The sequence below is a fragment of the Symphalangus syndactylus genome, chromosome 24 (genome assembly GCF_028878055.3).
Source record: "Symphalangus syndactylus isolate Jambi chromosome 24, NHGRI_mSymSyn1-v2.1_pri, whole genome shotgun sequence".
NCBI lineage: Eukaryota > Metazoa > Chordata > Mammalia > Primates > Hylobatidae > Symphalangus > Symphalangus syndactylus.
Window position 1 is genome coordinate 17,849,437 of NC_072446.2, and position 15,036 is coordinate 17,864,472.

The window sequence follows — 15,036 nt, forward strand, 5'->3', positions numbered from 1 at the left end:
TATTTTGTAGAGGCATAAAACTCAATCACCACTCATTTTCCTTTTATATATAACCTTTATATATGTAAACTTTGGCTTTTCAAACAAAAAATACTAAGCCTTATCTGTATTAGTCTGTTCTCACACTTCTACAAAGAACTACCTGAGACTGGGTAATTTATGAAGAAAAGAGGTTTAATTGACTCACAGTTCCACGGGCTTAACAGGAAGCATGACTGGGAGGCCCCAGGAAACTGACAGTCATGAAGCAAGCACCTTCTTCACATGGCGGCAGAAGACTGAGTGAGAGAGTGAAGGGGGAAGCCCTAGACACTTTCAAACAACCAGCTCTCGTGGGAATTCCATCATGAAAACAGCAAGCGAGAAGTCCACCTCCATGATTCAATCACCTCCCACGAGGCCTCTCCCTCAACACCGGGAATTACAATTCGACAAGAGATTTGGATGGGGACACAGCCAAGTCATAGCATTACCCACCTGCAATATCTGTAAATCCCCCTAAGCAACTCCTGCTTTTCTGTAGAGGACAGAAAGCAGCCTCACCAAAGGCCAAAGATAATAAATTTGTTATTATAATAAAAATGAAAGAACTTGGAGAAAGGAAGCAAGACAGTTTGGCTGGTGGCTCAGTGCCGACGCCTGAGCTAGAGCAGCTGGATTCTCGCTTCCTTCCCTTCCTCACCCAGCCTGCCTTTTTTGCAGTCTCTGCTTTGCTTTCACCAGCAGCCCCTGGCTAGCTCTTTCCTGTTAAAAAGAGCAGTGTGGGAAGGCCTCAAACTTCAGGCATCTCAGAGAAATAAAGAAGGTCAAACCAAGTCTCCTTATTAGTTGTTATAGCAACAAAGAAAATATTGCAGCGACGCTGAAAATGCCTCCTGGAATCCCACTTCTGAAGCTGCAATTACAGCACATCTCCCCTTCCCGTGTGTTAACCCAGGCATGGAATCGCTTCTGTACCTGTGTGCCAGAATTCTGCATCTCCTGACAAAGGAAGCGTCTTGGGCAGCCCACTCGAATGGAGTCACTGGCTTGGCTCTACCACCTGACTTTTCACAGGTGTCTTGGATAAAAGCACATTGCCAATTGCCTCCAGGTGCCTCAAGTCTTACCTGATGGGTACTCTCTGCATTTCTGTCTCCTCGAGCTTTCTTAAAATGAGATTTTATGCCATTTACCACCTGCACTGGAGTTACCTAGAGACGCTAATTGAAAATGTAAATTTATGGACTCCACCCCAGATCTAGTGAATAAGTGTCTTTGCCAACATTTAAGAACTGCTAGCGTAGAGAGGGGAGTGTGGGTGATGGTACTTTATTCAGTGCAGATCCAGGCAAAAGATTATCACTTGGTCCTGCCTTGGCTGACTCAAATCACAACAGATTGATCCAATGAGTTTGCAATGAAATCAGCCAACTGTTGATTTTCATGAGAAGACGGGCAGCTTACCTTCGTCCAGTATTTAATCTACAGAATTTAAAACCTGAATATCAAAGGGAAATTTCAAGTTTGCTGTCTTAATGGAAATCTGAACATCGATGTATTTTTTTCCAGGACCAAAGGAAAGATTTTCTTTAATATAGTTTATACAGTATTTCTAGCTCATAAAGTATTCTCTTTCCCAAAAGTCAAGATTGTCCAAAGAAGAAATAGTAAAATGTCTTCTCATACAAATGTATGTTCTTGTTAGTTTTTCTGTTTCCTGAGCAATTGGCTTACAAATTGAGTCTGTGGATCAGGCATGGTGAAGGCAAACACACTTCTCCTGTATACATCCTGGCATACCCATATATACTGTTAAATAAGTACTTGGAAAATGAATGAATAAATTTCAGAAACTCAAGCAGTCTTCCTTGAGAGCATTTTAATCACTACTGCAATATCCTGCCTTAAACTGGGTAAAAAAAGATATTTTTAACAGAGTTGAGGATGCAAAGAGGAATATGAGATTTACTTCCCTGCTCCCCCATCCTCACCTCCCACCAAGAGAAAAAAGTTGCTTTTTCTAATATGTAATTAAAACAGAAACTTCATAGTTTAGCCTCCAGATCCCAGTTTATTTGCAAGTTGACATGAATGCTTCAGAATTTAGTTTGTATTAGGTAAAAATCCACCACAGCTTTGAAAAACTTTCTCACACTATGTTCGCTACTTGAGGTAGGGATTTACAAAAAAATCAAAATCACTTCAAATTATCATTCCCTTCATTTAAGGCCAGATAGTAAAGTATTTAAATTTCTTATGTTTTCTACCTGAAACTGTGAAATTAATATAAGATAGTATTTGAGGTTTTTATTTGAGAGCAGGGGATCCAGAAATGAGTCAAGTCTGCCACTTGTATGTGTGAATGAAGTTTAATTGAAACAGCCATGCCTATCTGTTTATGTATGTTAAAAGCAGGCTGGGCATGGTGGCTCACACCTGTAATCCCAGAACTTTGGGAGGCCGAGACAGGCGGATCACTTGAGGTCAGGAGTTCAAGACCAGCTTGGCCAACGTGGTAAAACCCCATCTCTACTAAAAATACACACAAAAATATTAGCCGGGCGTGGTAACACGTGCTCGTAATCCCAGCTACTCAAGAGGCTGAGGCAGGAGAATTGCTTGAACCTGGGACGGGGAGGATGCAGTGAGCCGAGATCGTGCCACTGCACACCAGCCTGGGTAACAGAATGAGACTCCATCTCAAAAAACAAAACAAAACACAAAACAGTCTATGGTTGCTTTTGCACCAGAAGGCAACAGAGACCATAGGACCCAGCAAGCCTAAAATATTTACATCCCAACCCTTTACAGAATAAGTTTGCTTTCCCCTACGGAAGCCAGCCTTAGGGATTTACAAAGCAGATTCAGGCATCAGATTACCTGGGTTCGAACATGAATCTACCATTTAATAGGTCAAAGATCTTGGGCATATTAATTACATAATTTAGACTCCTTGAGGCTCAGTTTCCCCATCTGTAAAACGAAGATAATTATACTCACCTCATGGAGCTATTGTGGCGATTGAGATAATACCACAGAAGCACTTAGACTTGTGCCCAGCAATAAATAAACGCTGATAGCATAACCGAATCGAACACTCTTTTCTGTCAATACGTTTCTTTTCTTAAAAATCCTTAAAGAGGTTTTCACTTATAGTTACCTACATTCGGCAACATTTCTTTTCACACTCATTAGCTTGAGGCTTGCTTCAGTAATTTTAACTTCATTAAAATTATAATTATTTCTTTAATTCCATTTCCTTTATCTACTTCTTCAATGTAATTCTCCCATTGGCTGCCAAGGCCCTGGGAATCATGGAGAATCTCTTATGAGACAGTCTTAGAAGAGAAAGAAAATAAATAAGAACCAGATAAAATCAGGAAAATGAACAGTGAGGTAATTATCAAATGTGCCTGGCAAACCAAATTTTTAAAAGACAAAAATGAAGACCCCTGAGAGAAGTACGATCAGCTAAAATTGTGTGAAAAGAAGCTACAGAGAACCCAGAGAGAACACAGATGCATTTCGGGGAAGCCATTAGCACTAAACAATTTATATATCCCTAATCTACTAATTAATTGTTAGTTGAATTCAATCCTTTCCCCAGTATTTCTCAACCCCTTAAAAAACACATTCTGACCAGCAGTGTCCTAGGAAATCCCGGCTAACTCAGATCTATGAAACTATGCATTGCTTATCTGAAATTCAAATTTAATTGGGTATCCTGTATTTTATCTGGCAAAGAGTAGTGAACCAGGCAGGCGCTATCCCTGCTTGCTCTGCAGCTTTAGAGGAACTCTAACTTTAGGTGCTCACAAAATTCAATTCACATGCAGCACTGACCTTCTCTTTAGAAGTTCATGGCCACTGGGGGCCCATTTAGCAGGTGTCACTGTATGATATTCCCAACTTGATTTTCTTGTGGACTCTTCTGGAATTAAGGTCTTTGGCAACAAAGACTGTGTCTTTTGATTTCTACATCCCTGAACTCCAGTACAGTGCCGGAAACTCACAGATGCTCAATACAGACCACGTTAATGAATGAGTGAGCAAATGCGTGAATGGTTGAATTCATATTAGACACAATACACTCACAGCTTGCATGCAAAATGTCCACACACCCTTCAGAAATACCTAGGATAGGGAAAAACATGTTGCCAGAATCCAAAGAACATATGGGTGGAGAATGATCTTTTATTTTCAAATGTTTTATGAAGATACTCCGAACAAAATAAAGGCTTTTAAAAAAGGAGGCAAGGGGGTGAGGAAAGCATATGAGAGAAACTGTCACCCTGTAAACAATACTAACGGGTTCTTTGAACGAATAGTTTTGAACAGAACAGATAAGAGTGAGTCAAAGCACTGATTTAACTAATTGGTGATATAATCAAATATAATTTCCAGTAGTTAATCAGAACCACAGTAATAATAACTGAGGAATAGGGTGTAAACAAATAACAAATAATTAAAAGCCATTTTATTGTCAATACTGACTGTCATACAACTGAAACACTTGGAAGGAAAATCACAAGAATCCACAAAAGGACAGATTCAGAGAAGTGCAAGGGACAAGGTATCTACAATAGAAAATCATTTCGTGACATTGACTTCTTTCTGTCCAGCTGTAAAAGAGGGAACACAGAGTCAATATCTATAGAGCACGTTTCAATTACGCTAAGAATTTAAAAAAGAAAAAGAAAATAAAGAAAATTATTGTATTGCAGAGTTTTCCAATGACCACACAATTAGCCACGACTTTAAGCTTCTTCTCTTTGTCGTCACTTCCTTGCTGTCATTCTGTGACCTCCTGGGTGAATCTGTGGCTGACACATCGCAAGTGTGTTAACAATTCTTGGCAGTTACTGTCAGTGCTCAGATCTGTAGGCTGGAAAAGTCTCTGTTCGATGAAGCTTCAGAGGGCTGCCAACATCTTTTCCAAAAAGAATTTAAAATCAACAGTTACATTTCAAGAAAGCCCACAAATTAGCTGGCAACAACTTTCTCTATAACAGAAATAAGTCAATGTACTTAAGGCAGAATTTTTTCCAAAGGCCACTCACGATGATATGTAAATAAGTCACAGAGATTGCATGAATTACATATCATTTGCATGTGGCCTTTGGGCTGAGCCATGGTCAGTCCATTGCAATTATTTTCTTCCTTAATTTTTCATCTGCATAAATCCCCATATCCAGGATATTTAGGAGAAATGAGATAGAACTATGGAAACTTTTAGCTAGAATATTCTGGAAACCTGAGCAGCAATAAGGCAGTTTTATGCTTATACTTTGGTGATCTTGTAAATGTTAAGGAGAACTTCCTAAAATTTATTTAGCCTTTATTATTTCAGGTTTAGATTTCAGACCAAACGGAGTTTTCAAAGTCAAGAAGGCAACACACAAGATCCCTATTAGCCCCCTTTGTGACATGTTAATAATATAAGGGTTGTCAAGCATTTTCTAAAAAGAGCCAGACACTAAATATATTAGGTTTTGCAGACCATATGGTCTCATTGCCGCTACTCAGCCCTGCTGCCTGTAGCACAAAAGCAGCCATACTTAATATGTAATGAATGTCGTCCTAATAATGCTTTATTAATGAAAATAGTCAGCAGGCTGGATTTGGCTCACAAGCCGTTGTTTGCCTATCCCTGTAGATAATACTTCCCTGATTTAACAGAAACTGGAGGTTCTACTGCCACCTGCTGGCCAAGGGTTACCACAAGCAAAGAACTGTATGTACACTGCTAGGTGAAGAACTCAGGACTCAGAGCAAAGCCTTCGGAACAAACTTCCGCAGCCTTGGTGAGTAAAATGTGTGGATCAAGCAGGCACAAGAAGCAGGACTGCAGCCAGTGGAGCATGTCCGCCCCACCCACACACATTCAAAACAATGTTGTTTTTATTTTATTTTATTTTTTTGCATTTTTTTTCACCCGGGCTGGAGTGCAGTGGCATGATCTCAGCTCACTGCAGCCTCAACCTCTTGAGCTCAGGTGATCCTCCCACCACGGCCTCCTGAGTAATTGGGACCACAGGTGTGTGCCACCACACGCGACTAATCTTTGTATTTTTTGTAGGGACAGGGTCTCGCCACGTTGCCTAGGCTGGTCTCAAACTCCTGGGCTCAAGTGATCCGCCTTGGCCTCCCAAAGTGCTGAGATTACAAGCATGAGCACCACACCTGGCAATATTGTTTTTAAACGCTGAACCATGCAAAAATGTTAATGATGGCGTGTGGCCCTTAAGCCTTGAGTTTATGCTCTATCATTTTAAGACAAGCAGCCCTGACCTCAGTTCAAGTCCCATTTGATCTTCCTCCCAGAAGCATGAACTTAGACAAGGAACAACATCACTTTGACTCATTTTCCACTCCTGAGGAATGGGGAGAAAGCACTTGTTCCCCCTCCTCACAGTACTGTTGAAGAACAAAGGAAGTAGAAATGGCTTCATGAGCTGCACAGTCTTAAATAGATGACTACGATCTCAACACCAAAACAGAAACAAGCAAAAAAGAACATCTTGGATTCAGATATTTGCAAGACTCAAATCTGAACCAAAGGAAAATGATATATCCAGTCATATCATTGCTAGTACACAACAGCAGTGATTATTATTAGCTAAGTCTTGAATATCAAAATATCCCAAATAATTAGAAATCATTCCTCCCAAACTCCCAGCCAGTTTGAACACATATTCTATTCTCCTTCCAACACACAGACGCATGCACACACTATAATGCAGAAAAATTGTATTAATGAGTTTGAGTACTATAAGTAAAAATTCAGGAATATCTTCATTACAGTGTATCAAAACCTCCTTCAGGAAGCAGAGACCAGACAAATCTTGTTAGTGCAGAATCCAAATTTTTAGCCAACTACGCAGAAAAATGACTGACAGCATTCACTTGACGTCAAGTCAAAATGAAAACGCTTACAGCTTCTATCCTGAGGGCTGAGTCCTTCCTGCATGGTTTGAATGCTGTGTTTAGTATAAGGCCAGCAAACGGAATGAAAGGCTTCCCAACGCTCCCCACATTGTTGCAGTTCACACAAAAGTCACAAGCTGGTAATGACCTGTAGACCACATCTGGGCCCAGACGTGTTCTCTGGCCTCCACAGGCCTTTTTTTTTTTTTTTTGAGACAGAGTCTTGCTCTGTTGCCCAGGCTGGAGTACAGTGGTGCGATCTCGGCTCACTGCAAGCTCCGCCTCCCAGGTTCACGCCATTCTCCTGCCTCAGCCTCCCAAGTAGCTGGGACTACAGGCGCCCGCCACCATGCCCGGCTAATTGTTCTGTATTTTTAGTAGAGACGGGGTTTCACTGTGTTAGCCAGGATGGTCTCAATCTCCTGACGTCGTGATCCACCCGCCTCAGCCTCCCAAAGTGCTGGGATTACAGGCGTGAGCCACTGCGCCCGGCCCAGGCTTTAAAACATTTGGAATTGCTTATTAATATTTAAATAGCTGCTGACTGCCCACAAAGATGTCAGTTTCCCTGTACTCCTGGAAAACTGGAAGGCAAAACTAGCCCTACATTCTGCTAAGCATGACCAACTGCAGACAGCAGACTGCCTGCTCTCCCTGACATCCGCCAGGGACCCTGCCACTCCTATACCTGTCCCGTTTACTCATCTGCATAGCCTGCCTGGACCCTGTAGACATGCGGGTTTGAGACCTTTCACATTTGCTTGGATCTGAATCTATTGCTTCCCTCTTAACTTCTGCCCGTTTGAGATTTGTGACTGTGTTAGGATTAATATTGAAAAAAACAATGTTAACTTCTCCAAAGTAGCCCCTTGCTCCAAGAATCTATCATCTTTAAAATAAATATGTAAATTGCATGGGTTGGAATGAGTCCTCTGGAGGCATTTCGGTCTCAGGGAATCTGCATTTGAAATCACCCATGGAGGAATGATTTCCTCCCACAGGGAAGACCATATGATGAAGGCAATAGGCCTGGATTAGAAGTCAGAGCCCCGGAGTGCTAATGCCTGTGCCTGCATCCACCAGCCACGTGGCCTGGAGTAAGACCTTAACCCCCGAAGGTCTCTGTTTCTTCAGCCATTGAAATGGAGAGGATAGTCCCACTCTCACCAACTCCCGGGCTTGTCAGGAGAACCACATAAGGCTACATGGAAGACGCCTGGTTCAGTGACACAACTGTTTAGTGCCACTCTTTGATTTCCTCAAATTATCTCAAGTCCGCTCTGTGATATAGGTGCCTAGTTTTTCTTGTTTTTGTTTTGAAACAAGTGATGCTATCTTCCAAGGCAATTCCCACAGAAGAGTTCTGAAAATACCGGAGCAATGAAGCAGCTTGGCCTCAGGGTGAAGATTGCTGAGATGATAACTTTGAGAAGGCGGCGAGAGAGTTAGAGGAACATTGCACTGAAGCCAGACACTCGGGTGCTCATGTGCAACAGCCTTGGGTCTAGTCACCCACTTCCTCTCCTGTTCTCTTGCAATCCCTTGAATGAAAATATCAATTAAATCTGACATTGCCATGCTGAGGACCCTCTAATGCTTCCCCTCACACTTAGAATAAGCAAGTCTTGATCATCTGTAATCACCACCCCGGCTGTCTCTTTCTGCCCCTTAGGCACCAGCCACACTGGCTCCTTCCTGATCTTTGAACGCCCGCAGCTCATTTCTGACTCAGGGCCTTTGCATCTGCTGACCTCTCTATGGAGAATGCCTTCCCCTGGCTCTCGGTATGGCTGCCTCTTTTAGACTTAAGGTCTTGGGGTGTTGCAGGGGCTTCCACTGACTACCCCATCTCAAGAAGTCCCTTTGTCAGCGTCTTCTCAAAACCAACAGCTCTGCCTCACTTTCTTTGTCATAAAAACGTTCTTTTCCACTGCTCCATATACGAAATCTGAAATTAACTATGTTTGCTTGATCATGGGTTGTGACTCTCCACTAGATTATAAGCTCCGAGAGGGAAGGAATGTCTCTGCCTAGGACCCCAGGTATGTCTGTCATCTAGCACAGCGCTTGGCCTAAACTAGATGCTCAATAAACATTTACTGAGTAAACAAAGAACAGATGGATGGATGAATGAGAGATAAAAACCTTAAAATCTTTGCTACTTACTAGATAGGTAGACTTGGACCCATCAATAACCCTTCAAATTCTCATTTTCCTAACAGCAAATGAGAATAAAATACCCTGTCAGGCAGCTGTTTTGGGATCTAAATGAGATTGTGTATGTTAGGTGCCAGTGGAAAGCCGGTACACAGTAGGTCCTCACAAAGAGTAGCTTTTAGAAAGACCCCATTGAATATGGCTTGTCTCCCTCGTAATGATGAAATCTGAGATTTCAGCACTGCACTGGTGGCATGTGAATGTTTATTCATATAACAAGAGGGAGAAGAGGTTTCATGTCCAAATAGAAGTGCAGAGCTTTGGTTTAAACAAGTTTAATCAGGTTTTTTACTGCAGGATGTCTCAGAGCCCTGAAATTAATTGATTTGTTTTCTGACTCTCCATGAGAATTTAACATGTAGCATTTCCCCCAAACTCGTTTGACCACAGTACTTTTCTTAGGGGGAAGGTGCTGTCTACCAGAGTTAGCTTTCCAAGGAACATAATTTGCGAAATGCTACTGATGTAACTGCTGTTATTTTATCCAATGCATTCCTAAAAGAATCCAGCGAATAGTGTTCAACATAAACTTGTTGATTGCTTCTGTAAGTTTCTTCCATAGTTTTCTTTTCTTTCTTTCTTTTTTTTTTTTTTTTTTTTTTAACTGAGACAGAGTTTCACTCTTGTTGTCCAGGCAGGAGTGCTGTGGCATGATGATCTTGGCTCACTGCAACCCCTGCCTCCTGGGTTCAAGCAATTCTCCCACCTCAGCCTTCTGAGTAGCTGGAATTACAGGCGCCCGCCACCATGCCCAGCTAATTCTTGTATTTTTAGTAGAGGTGGGGTTTCACCATGTTGGCCAGGCTGGTCTTGAACTTCTGATCTCAGGTGATCCACCCACCTAGGCCTCCCAAAGTGCTGTGATTACAGGCATGAGACACCACGTCCAGCCAGTTTTCATTATAAACCTACTTCAAATGTAGATTTTTTATCTGCATAATTATAGAAGAGAATTTCTATGAAAATTTTAAAATGAAGTGGGAGAAGCAGTGAAGGTAGATTATGTATGTCTTGTGTGGCACATGTCAAAACCAGCACCTCCCTTTCCCCACCAAAAACTGTAATAAAATGATAATCCCCAAATCAACCAGCAGGTGGCTCTCGAAGACTACATTTGAAGAAAATGACCATTATTCTCAAACCAATTTGGGAAATTCCTCCATAAGGGGTCTGCATGATTTCCAACCTTAACATCCAGATTTGCCAGAAAAAAAAAAAGCCTGAAATTCATCAATGTAGGTGAATTGACCAGAGGAATTACAACCATAATCACCAGCAAAACAAGAAGAAATTAAAGGCTCTGTAACTTCATCATATGGCATCCCCCAGGCCACCAAGTCATTAATTTTCCCCAATCCTATTTTCTTTTTCTAAGGGGGATGAAAAGGAGGGGAGAGGGAAGGTAGTTAGTATAGGTAGAAGAAAAAAAACTTTTTTTAAAAAATGTACTTGTTTAAATAGCCACTTGTAATAAGCAAGATAATTTTAGGTACTCTGTGAACATCTTTTAAATCTTCAGTACTTATTATTATTTTATTGTCTATTAAAAAGCATAACTAGCTGGGTGCAGTGGCTGATGCCTGTAATTCCAGCAATTTGGGAGGCCGAGGCAGGAGGACTGCTTGAGCTCAGAAGTTTGAGACCAGTCTGAGCAACAAAGCAAGACACCCTCTCTACTAAACATAAAAAATAATAAATTAGCTGGGCTCGGTGGTACACACTTGCAGTCCCAGCTATTTGGGAGGCTGAGGCAGGAGGATCACTGGTGCCCAGGAGGTTGAAACTGCAGTGAGCCATGATCGCACCACTGCACTCCAGACTAGGCGAAGAGCCAGACCCTGCTTCAAAAAAAAAAAAAAAAAAAAAAGTATAACCAGTGGATCTAACAGTATTAAGGTAGTAAAATGGGCTTTTTTTAAAAAAGGTATATTACAATAGAAGAGAATAAAATTGAGTAACATTCTGGTATGTATATGACAAAAATTGTGATGATATAACTCAAATATTGCAAACATTTTTGAAGTTGAAATGAGAATCAATGGCATCGTGACAACCTGATCTAACTCACTCTCTCTGCAGAGATATCTTGGAAGGTAAGCTTATTTTTCAATTATTAATTCAGTCATTTGCTCAGCTGCTCACAGAGGCACTCAGGATCTTTTTTTTTTTTTTTTTTTTTTTGCAGCATCTGCTATGTGCCCTGCTCTCTGCTAGTGAACAGAGCACAGAGTCATGAAAACTAAAATGTAAATACCCCCAGTGCCTTCTTAACATTATGCATTCTTTCAACAAATCCGGATGGAAGGCATACAAGGCACCGGGGGATACAATGATAAAGACAGAAGGAGGCGCAGCTCTCCTCCCTCCTGTACATTATTGCTTCCTGGGAGAGCTGACCATGAGTCAAGTGGCCACATAGATAAATATGAAATGAAAACTGGGTCATCATCTGCATCTTATGAGTGCACATAATCAGAGATGTCCATGCAAGTTACAAGAAAGTCCTGAGGGCTTTCTTGGAGCCTGAGGGGCACTGGAGGTGAGACCTGGAGGTGAGCAGGAGTTAACTAGGATGAGGGACAGGCGCAGCATACAGGAAAAGCTGCCTGGGGGTGAAAGGACTAACAGCAAAGACTGAGGAAAAAAGGCTTTGGTGACCAGGGTTCAGCATGGAGGACTGAGGCCGTGGCCTCCCATGGTCATTCATTCATTCTTACATTCAATTATTCAGCAAATTTCTGCACGTAAACTGCGTGTAGTCTAATGCATGCTGTTTCATTTGGTGGTCTTGCACCTCATCATTAAAGAGTTTTTTTGCACAGAAATTGCAGGGAGCCGAGATCGCGCCACTGCACTCCAGCGTGGGTGACAGAGCGAGACTCCGTCTCAAAAAAAAAAAAAAAAGTTTTTTTGCAAGTATCCCCCACATAGGTGCATAACATAATAATCTGTTCTTATGTACAATGAAATGAAAAACAAAACAAAAAAAATATGTTTGAAAGGACAGGTTTAAATAGAATTTTTGTTGTTGTTGTTTTGAGACGGAGTTTTGCTCTTGTTGCCCAGGCTGGAGTGCAGTGGTGCGATTCTGGCCCACTGCAACCACGGCCTCCCAGGTTCAGGTGATTCCCCTGACTCAGCTGGGATTACAGGCACAGGCCACCATGCCCAGCTAAATTTTGTATTTTTTTTTTAGTAGAGACAGGGTTTCACCATGTTGGCCAGGCTGGCCTTCAACTCCTGACTTCAGGTGAACTGAATCGCCTTGGCCTCCCAAAGTGCTGGTATTACAGGCGTGAACCACCATGCCTGGCCAGTTAAAATAGATTTTTTAATTGTTGATATTGTCCACACTATGGGCTGTTCTGTGTCATGCTTCAGAGACCACTGCTCTGGAAGAAGAGCTTACTTCGATTTGCCTAAAGTCATTCAGCAAACCTGAAGCCATGGCTTCTGGCCTCAGTCCAGGGACCCATCCAGCCAAACGTTGGCTCCTAAACCTGAGCTCTCGGGAGAACCACCTGGAGGGCTTGTTCAAATGCAGGTGGCCTGGCCCCACCCTCAGAGCTCCTGATTCAGTAGGTCTGGGGAAAGGCATGGAAATTTGCATTTCTAGCAAGACTTCAAGTAATGCTGATGCTGTGATTCATCAGTCCACTACATCATTTCTTGAAGCCTGGTCCCTGGCCCCTCGCCCAGACCCTGTGTACGGTCTGTTAAAAGTGCAGATTGCTCAGCCACATCCTATGCCTTAAGATCTAGGGTCTCTGGGGATGAAACCCAAGAAGCTGCATTTTAAGTGACTTCCCCCAGGATACTGTGATAGATACAAATATCTGTAGAGCCACACAGATATTTGGCTCTACAAAGATTAAGTGCCTCATGTGTGAGGCCTTGATGGGGGTCCTACCTTTGGAGGAAGGGCACTAACCAGCATGCATGCAGCTGCGAGTTGAGCTGAGCCCCCTCCCCAGTACTCCCAGGCCTGGCCCACACCCTGGACACAGGCAGCCCCACGCTTACCTTGCAGGCGGTAGAGCTGCCCCGTGCTGTGCTGCCGTGTGATGTGCTGCCAGTAGGCGCTGCGAGGCAGGGGTACCATGGTGCTCAGCGAGGCGGCCCGCTCACTCATCTTCATCTGGAGCTGCAGCCAAAGGGAAGAAAGTTGTGCGTCAGGAACACTGGGGCTGAAAGTGGCCTGACTGAGGAAACAGGAGAGCATGGAGTACAAGAACCACAGAGCTGGCCAGGCTGCAAATCAATGAACATCGATTGATGGTGGTAGGCATGGTGGCCAGCTACTGTTTTTGCTTACTTTGCACCATCCATTCTTTACCCTGCTGGCAACAGTGCCTTGATGACGTTCCTTTGGGGAACTTCCCTCCAACCCAGCCAAGTCCCTCTAGTCCTGGTGGGGCTGATTCCCCCATTCACTTTAGGGTTGGGCTGGTGACCCCTGCCAGACCAGTCCGAAATAATTTATTGAGACATTATTAGAATTTTTGTGGAAGAGAGAATCAGCAGAAGTAAGCTAAAGATTTGTGACTGTTTTGTTCATTGCTCTATCCCCAGAGTGTAGAATATTGCCTTGCACGTAATATACGTACAAGTAACATGTGTTGAGTGATTTCTTGTGGAGTTGTTAAGAGGCTGGAGATGGGACTGGAGCCTATCTTAGAACTACAAAGGGACCAGGTGACAGTGAGTAGACACCATTCAGAAGAAGACAGCCAAGAAAAGGAGAGGGATCTTGACACGCTCCACTGAGACCTTGTATCCCACCGAATCCAGAGGCTAGCCCCAGACTTTTCAATTGTATTAGCTATTTTATTCTTTTCAGTTTTGGGTGTTTTTTGTTTTTGTTTTTGTTTTTAGATGGAGACTTGCTCTGTCAGCAAGGCTGGAGTGTGGTAGCACGATCTCAGCTCACAGCAACCTCCATCTCTGGGCTCAAGCAATTCTCCTGCCTCAGCCTCCTGAGTAGCTGGAAGTACAGGTGCATGCCACCACGCCCGGCTATTTTTTTTTGTATTTTTAGTAGAGATGGGATTTCTCCATGTTGGCCAGGCTGGTTTCGAACTCCTGACCTCAGGTGATCCACCCGCCTCGGCCTCCCAGAATGTTGGGATTACAGGTGTCAGCCACCCCACCCAGTCTAATTCTTGTCAGTTTAAACTGGCTTGTGTTGGGTGTTCTGGCATCAGAAAGAAAAAATAAAAGTCTGTTTGAACAAGTAAGTTTTGTCGACAAATCATTGTTCCAGACATTGAGGGAGGAAACAAGATGAAATGGCTTTTGGCAGCAGGCAACTCTAAAGACACAGTTCTAGTCCCTCAGATTATCAGAGAGCAGTCAATGGCCTGACCAGCCACATCGGGGAAATAATTGTACAAAAGAAGGAAAGTTTCAGAGAGAAAAGAGCCTGTAGGATGGGTAGAATAAAAGGAAAGGTGAACAGGGTCAATGAGTGCAAGAAGAATGGGGGTGCTAGTGGAAGCAGCCCTCCAGGCACCCCCATATCTGAGCTCTGGTCTTAGACACAATCATGACGCAGGTTGATTATGTCATTGTGTAAGAAGTGACTATTTGCGAAGTTGGATTTCCTGGATACTTGAATATCAAACAATCCATTCCCATCTTTAAAAAAATTCACCCACAAAGATTTATGCAAGATGTTCATTGGGAGGTAATTTCACATTGGTGAAAGCTGACGGCTATTTAAGTATCCTCTCATTCAAGGCCCAGTTAACTACACATAGGCACAATGTAATACTTGGCAAAGATGGAAGATTTACATGAATTGGAAATGAAACATTCATATGTCGTACCACGAAGGAAACACAGGGGGTTACAGACCTAGTGCAATGTCATTTTAGTTGCTCATAGGAAAGTTGTTGGCATTACACACCT

The 15,036-nt window shown here is 42.8% G+C and overlaps 1 protein-coding gene across 3 annotated transcripts in view; it reads right to left on the minus strand.

Annotated features, from left to right (window-relative positions):
• Nucleotides 1-4,156: 4,156 nt before the first annotated feature.
• DOK5 (docking protein 5) overlaps nt 4,157-15,036 on the minus strand; it is a 179,552-nt gene continuing 168,672 nt past the window's right edge. For all 3 annotated transcript variants that reach the window (XM_055265845.2, XM_055265846.2, XM_063634239.1), the window contains exons 7-8: nt 13,150-13,270; nt 4,157-4,912 (exon numbers count right to left, since the gene is read on the minus strand). In XM_055265845.2, coding sequence (XP_055121820.1) covers nt 4,848-4,912; nt 13,150-13,270 — 186 coding nt within the window. In that variant the 3' untranslated portion in view covers nt 4,157-4,847. The remainder of the gene's footprint in view (nt 4,913-13,149; nt 13,271-15,036) is intronic.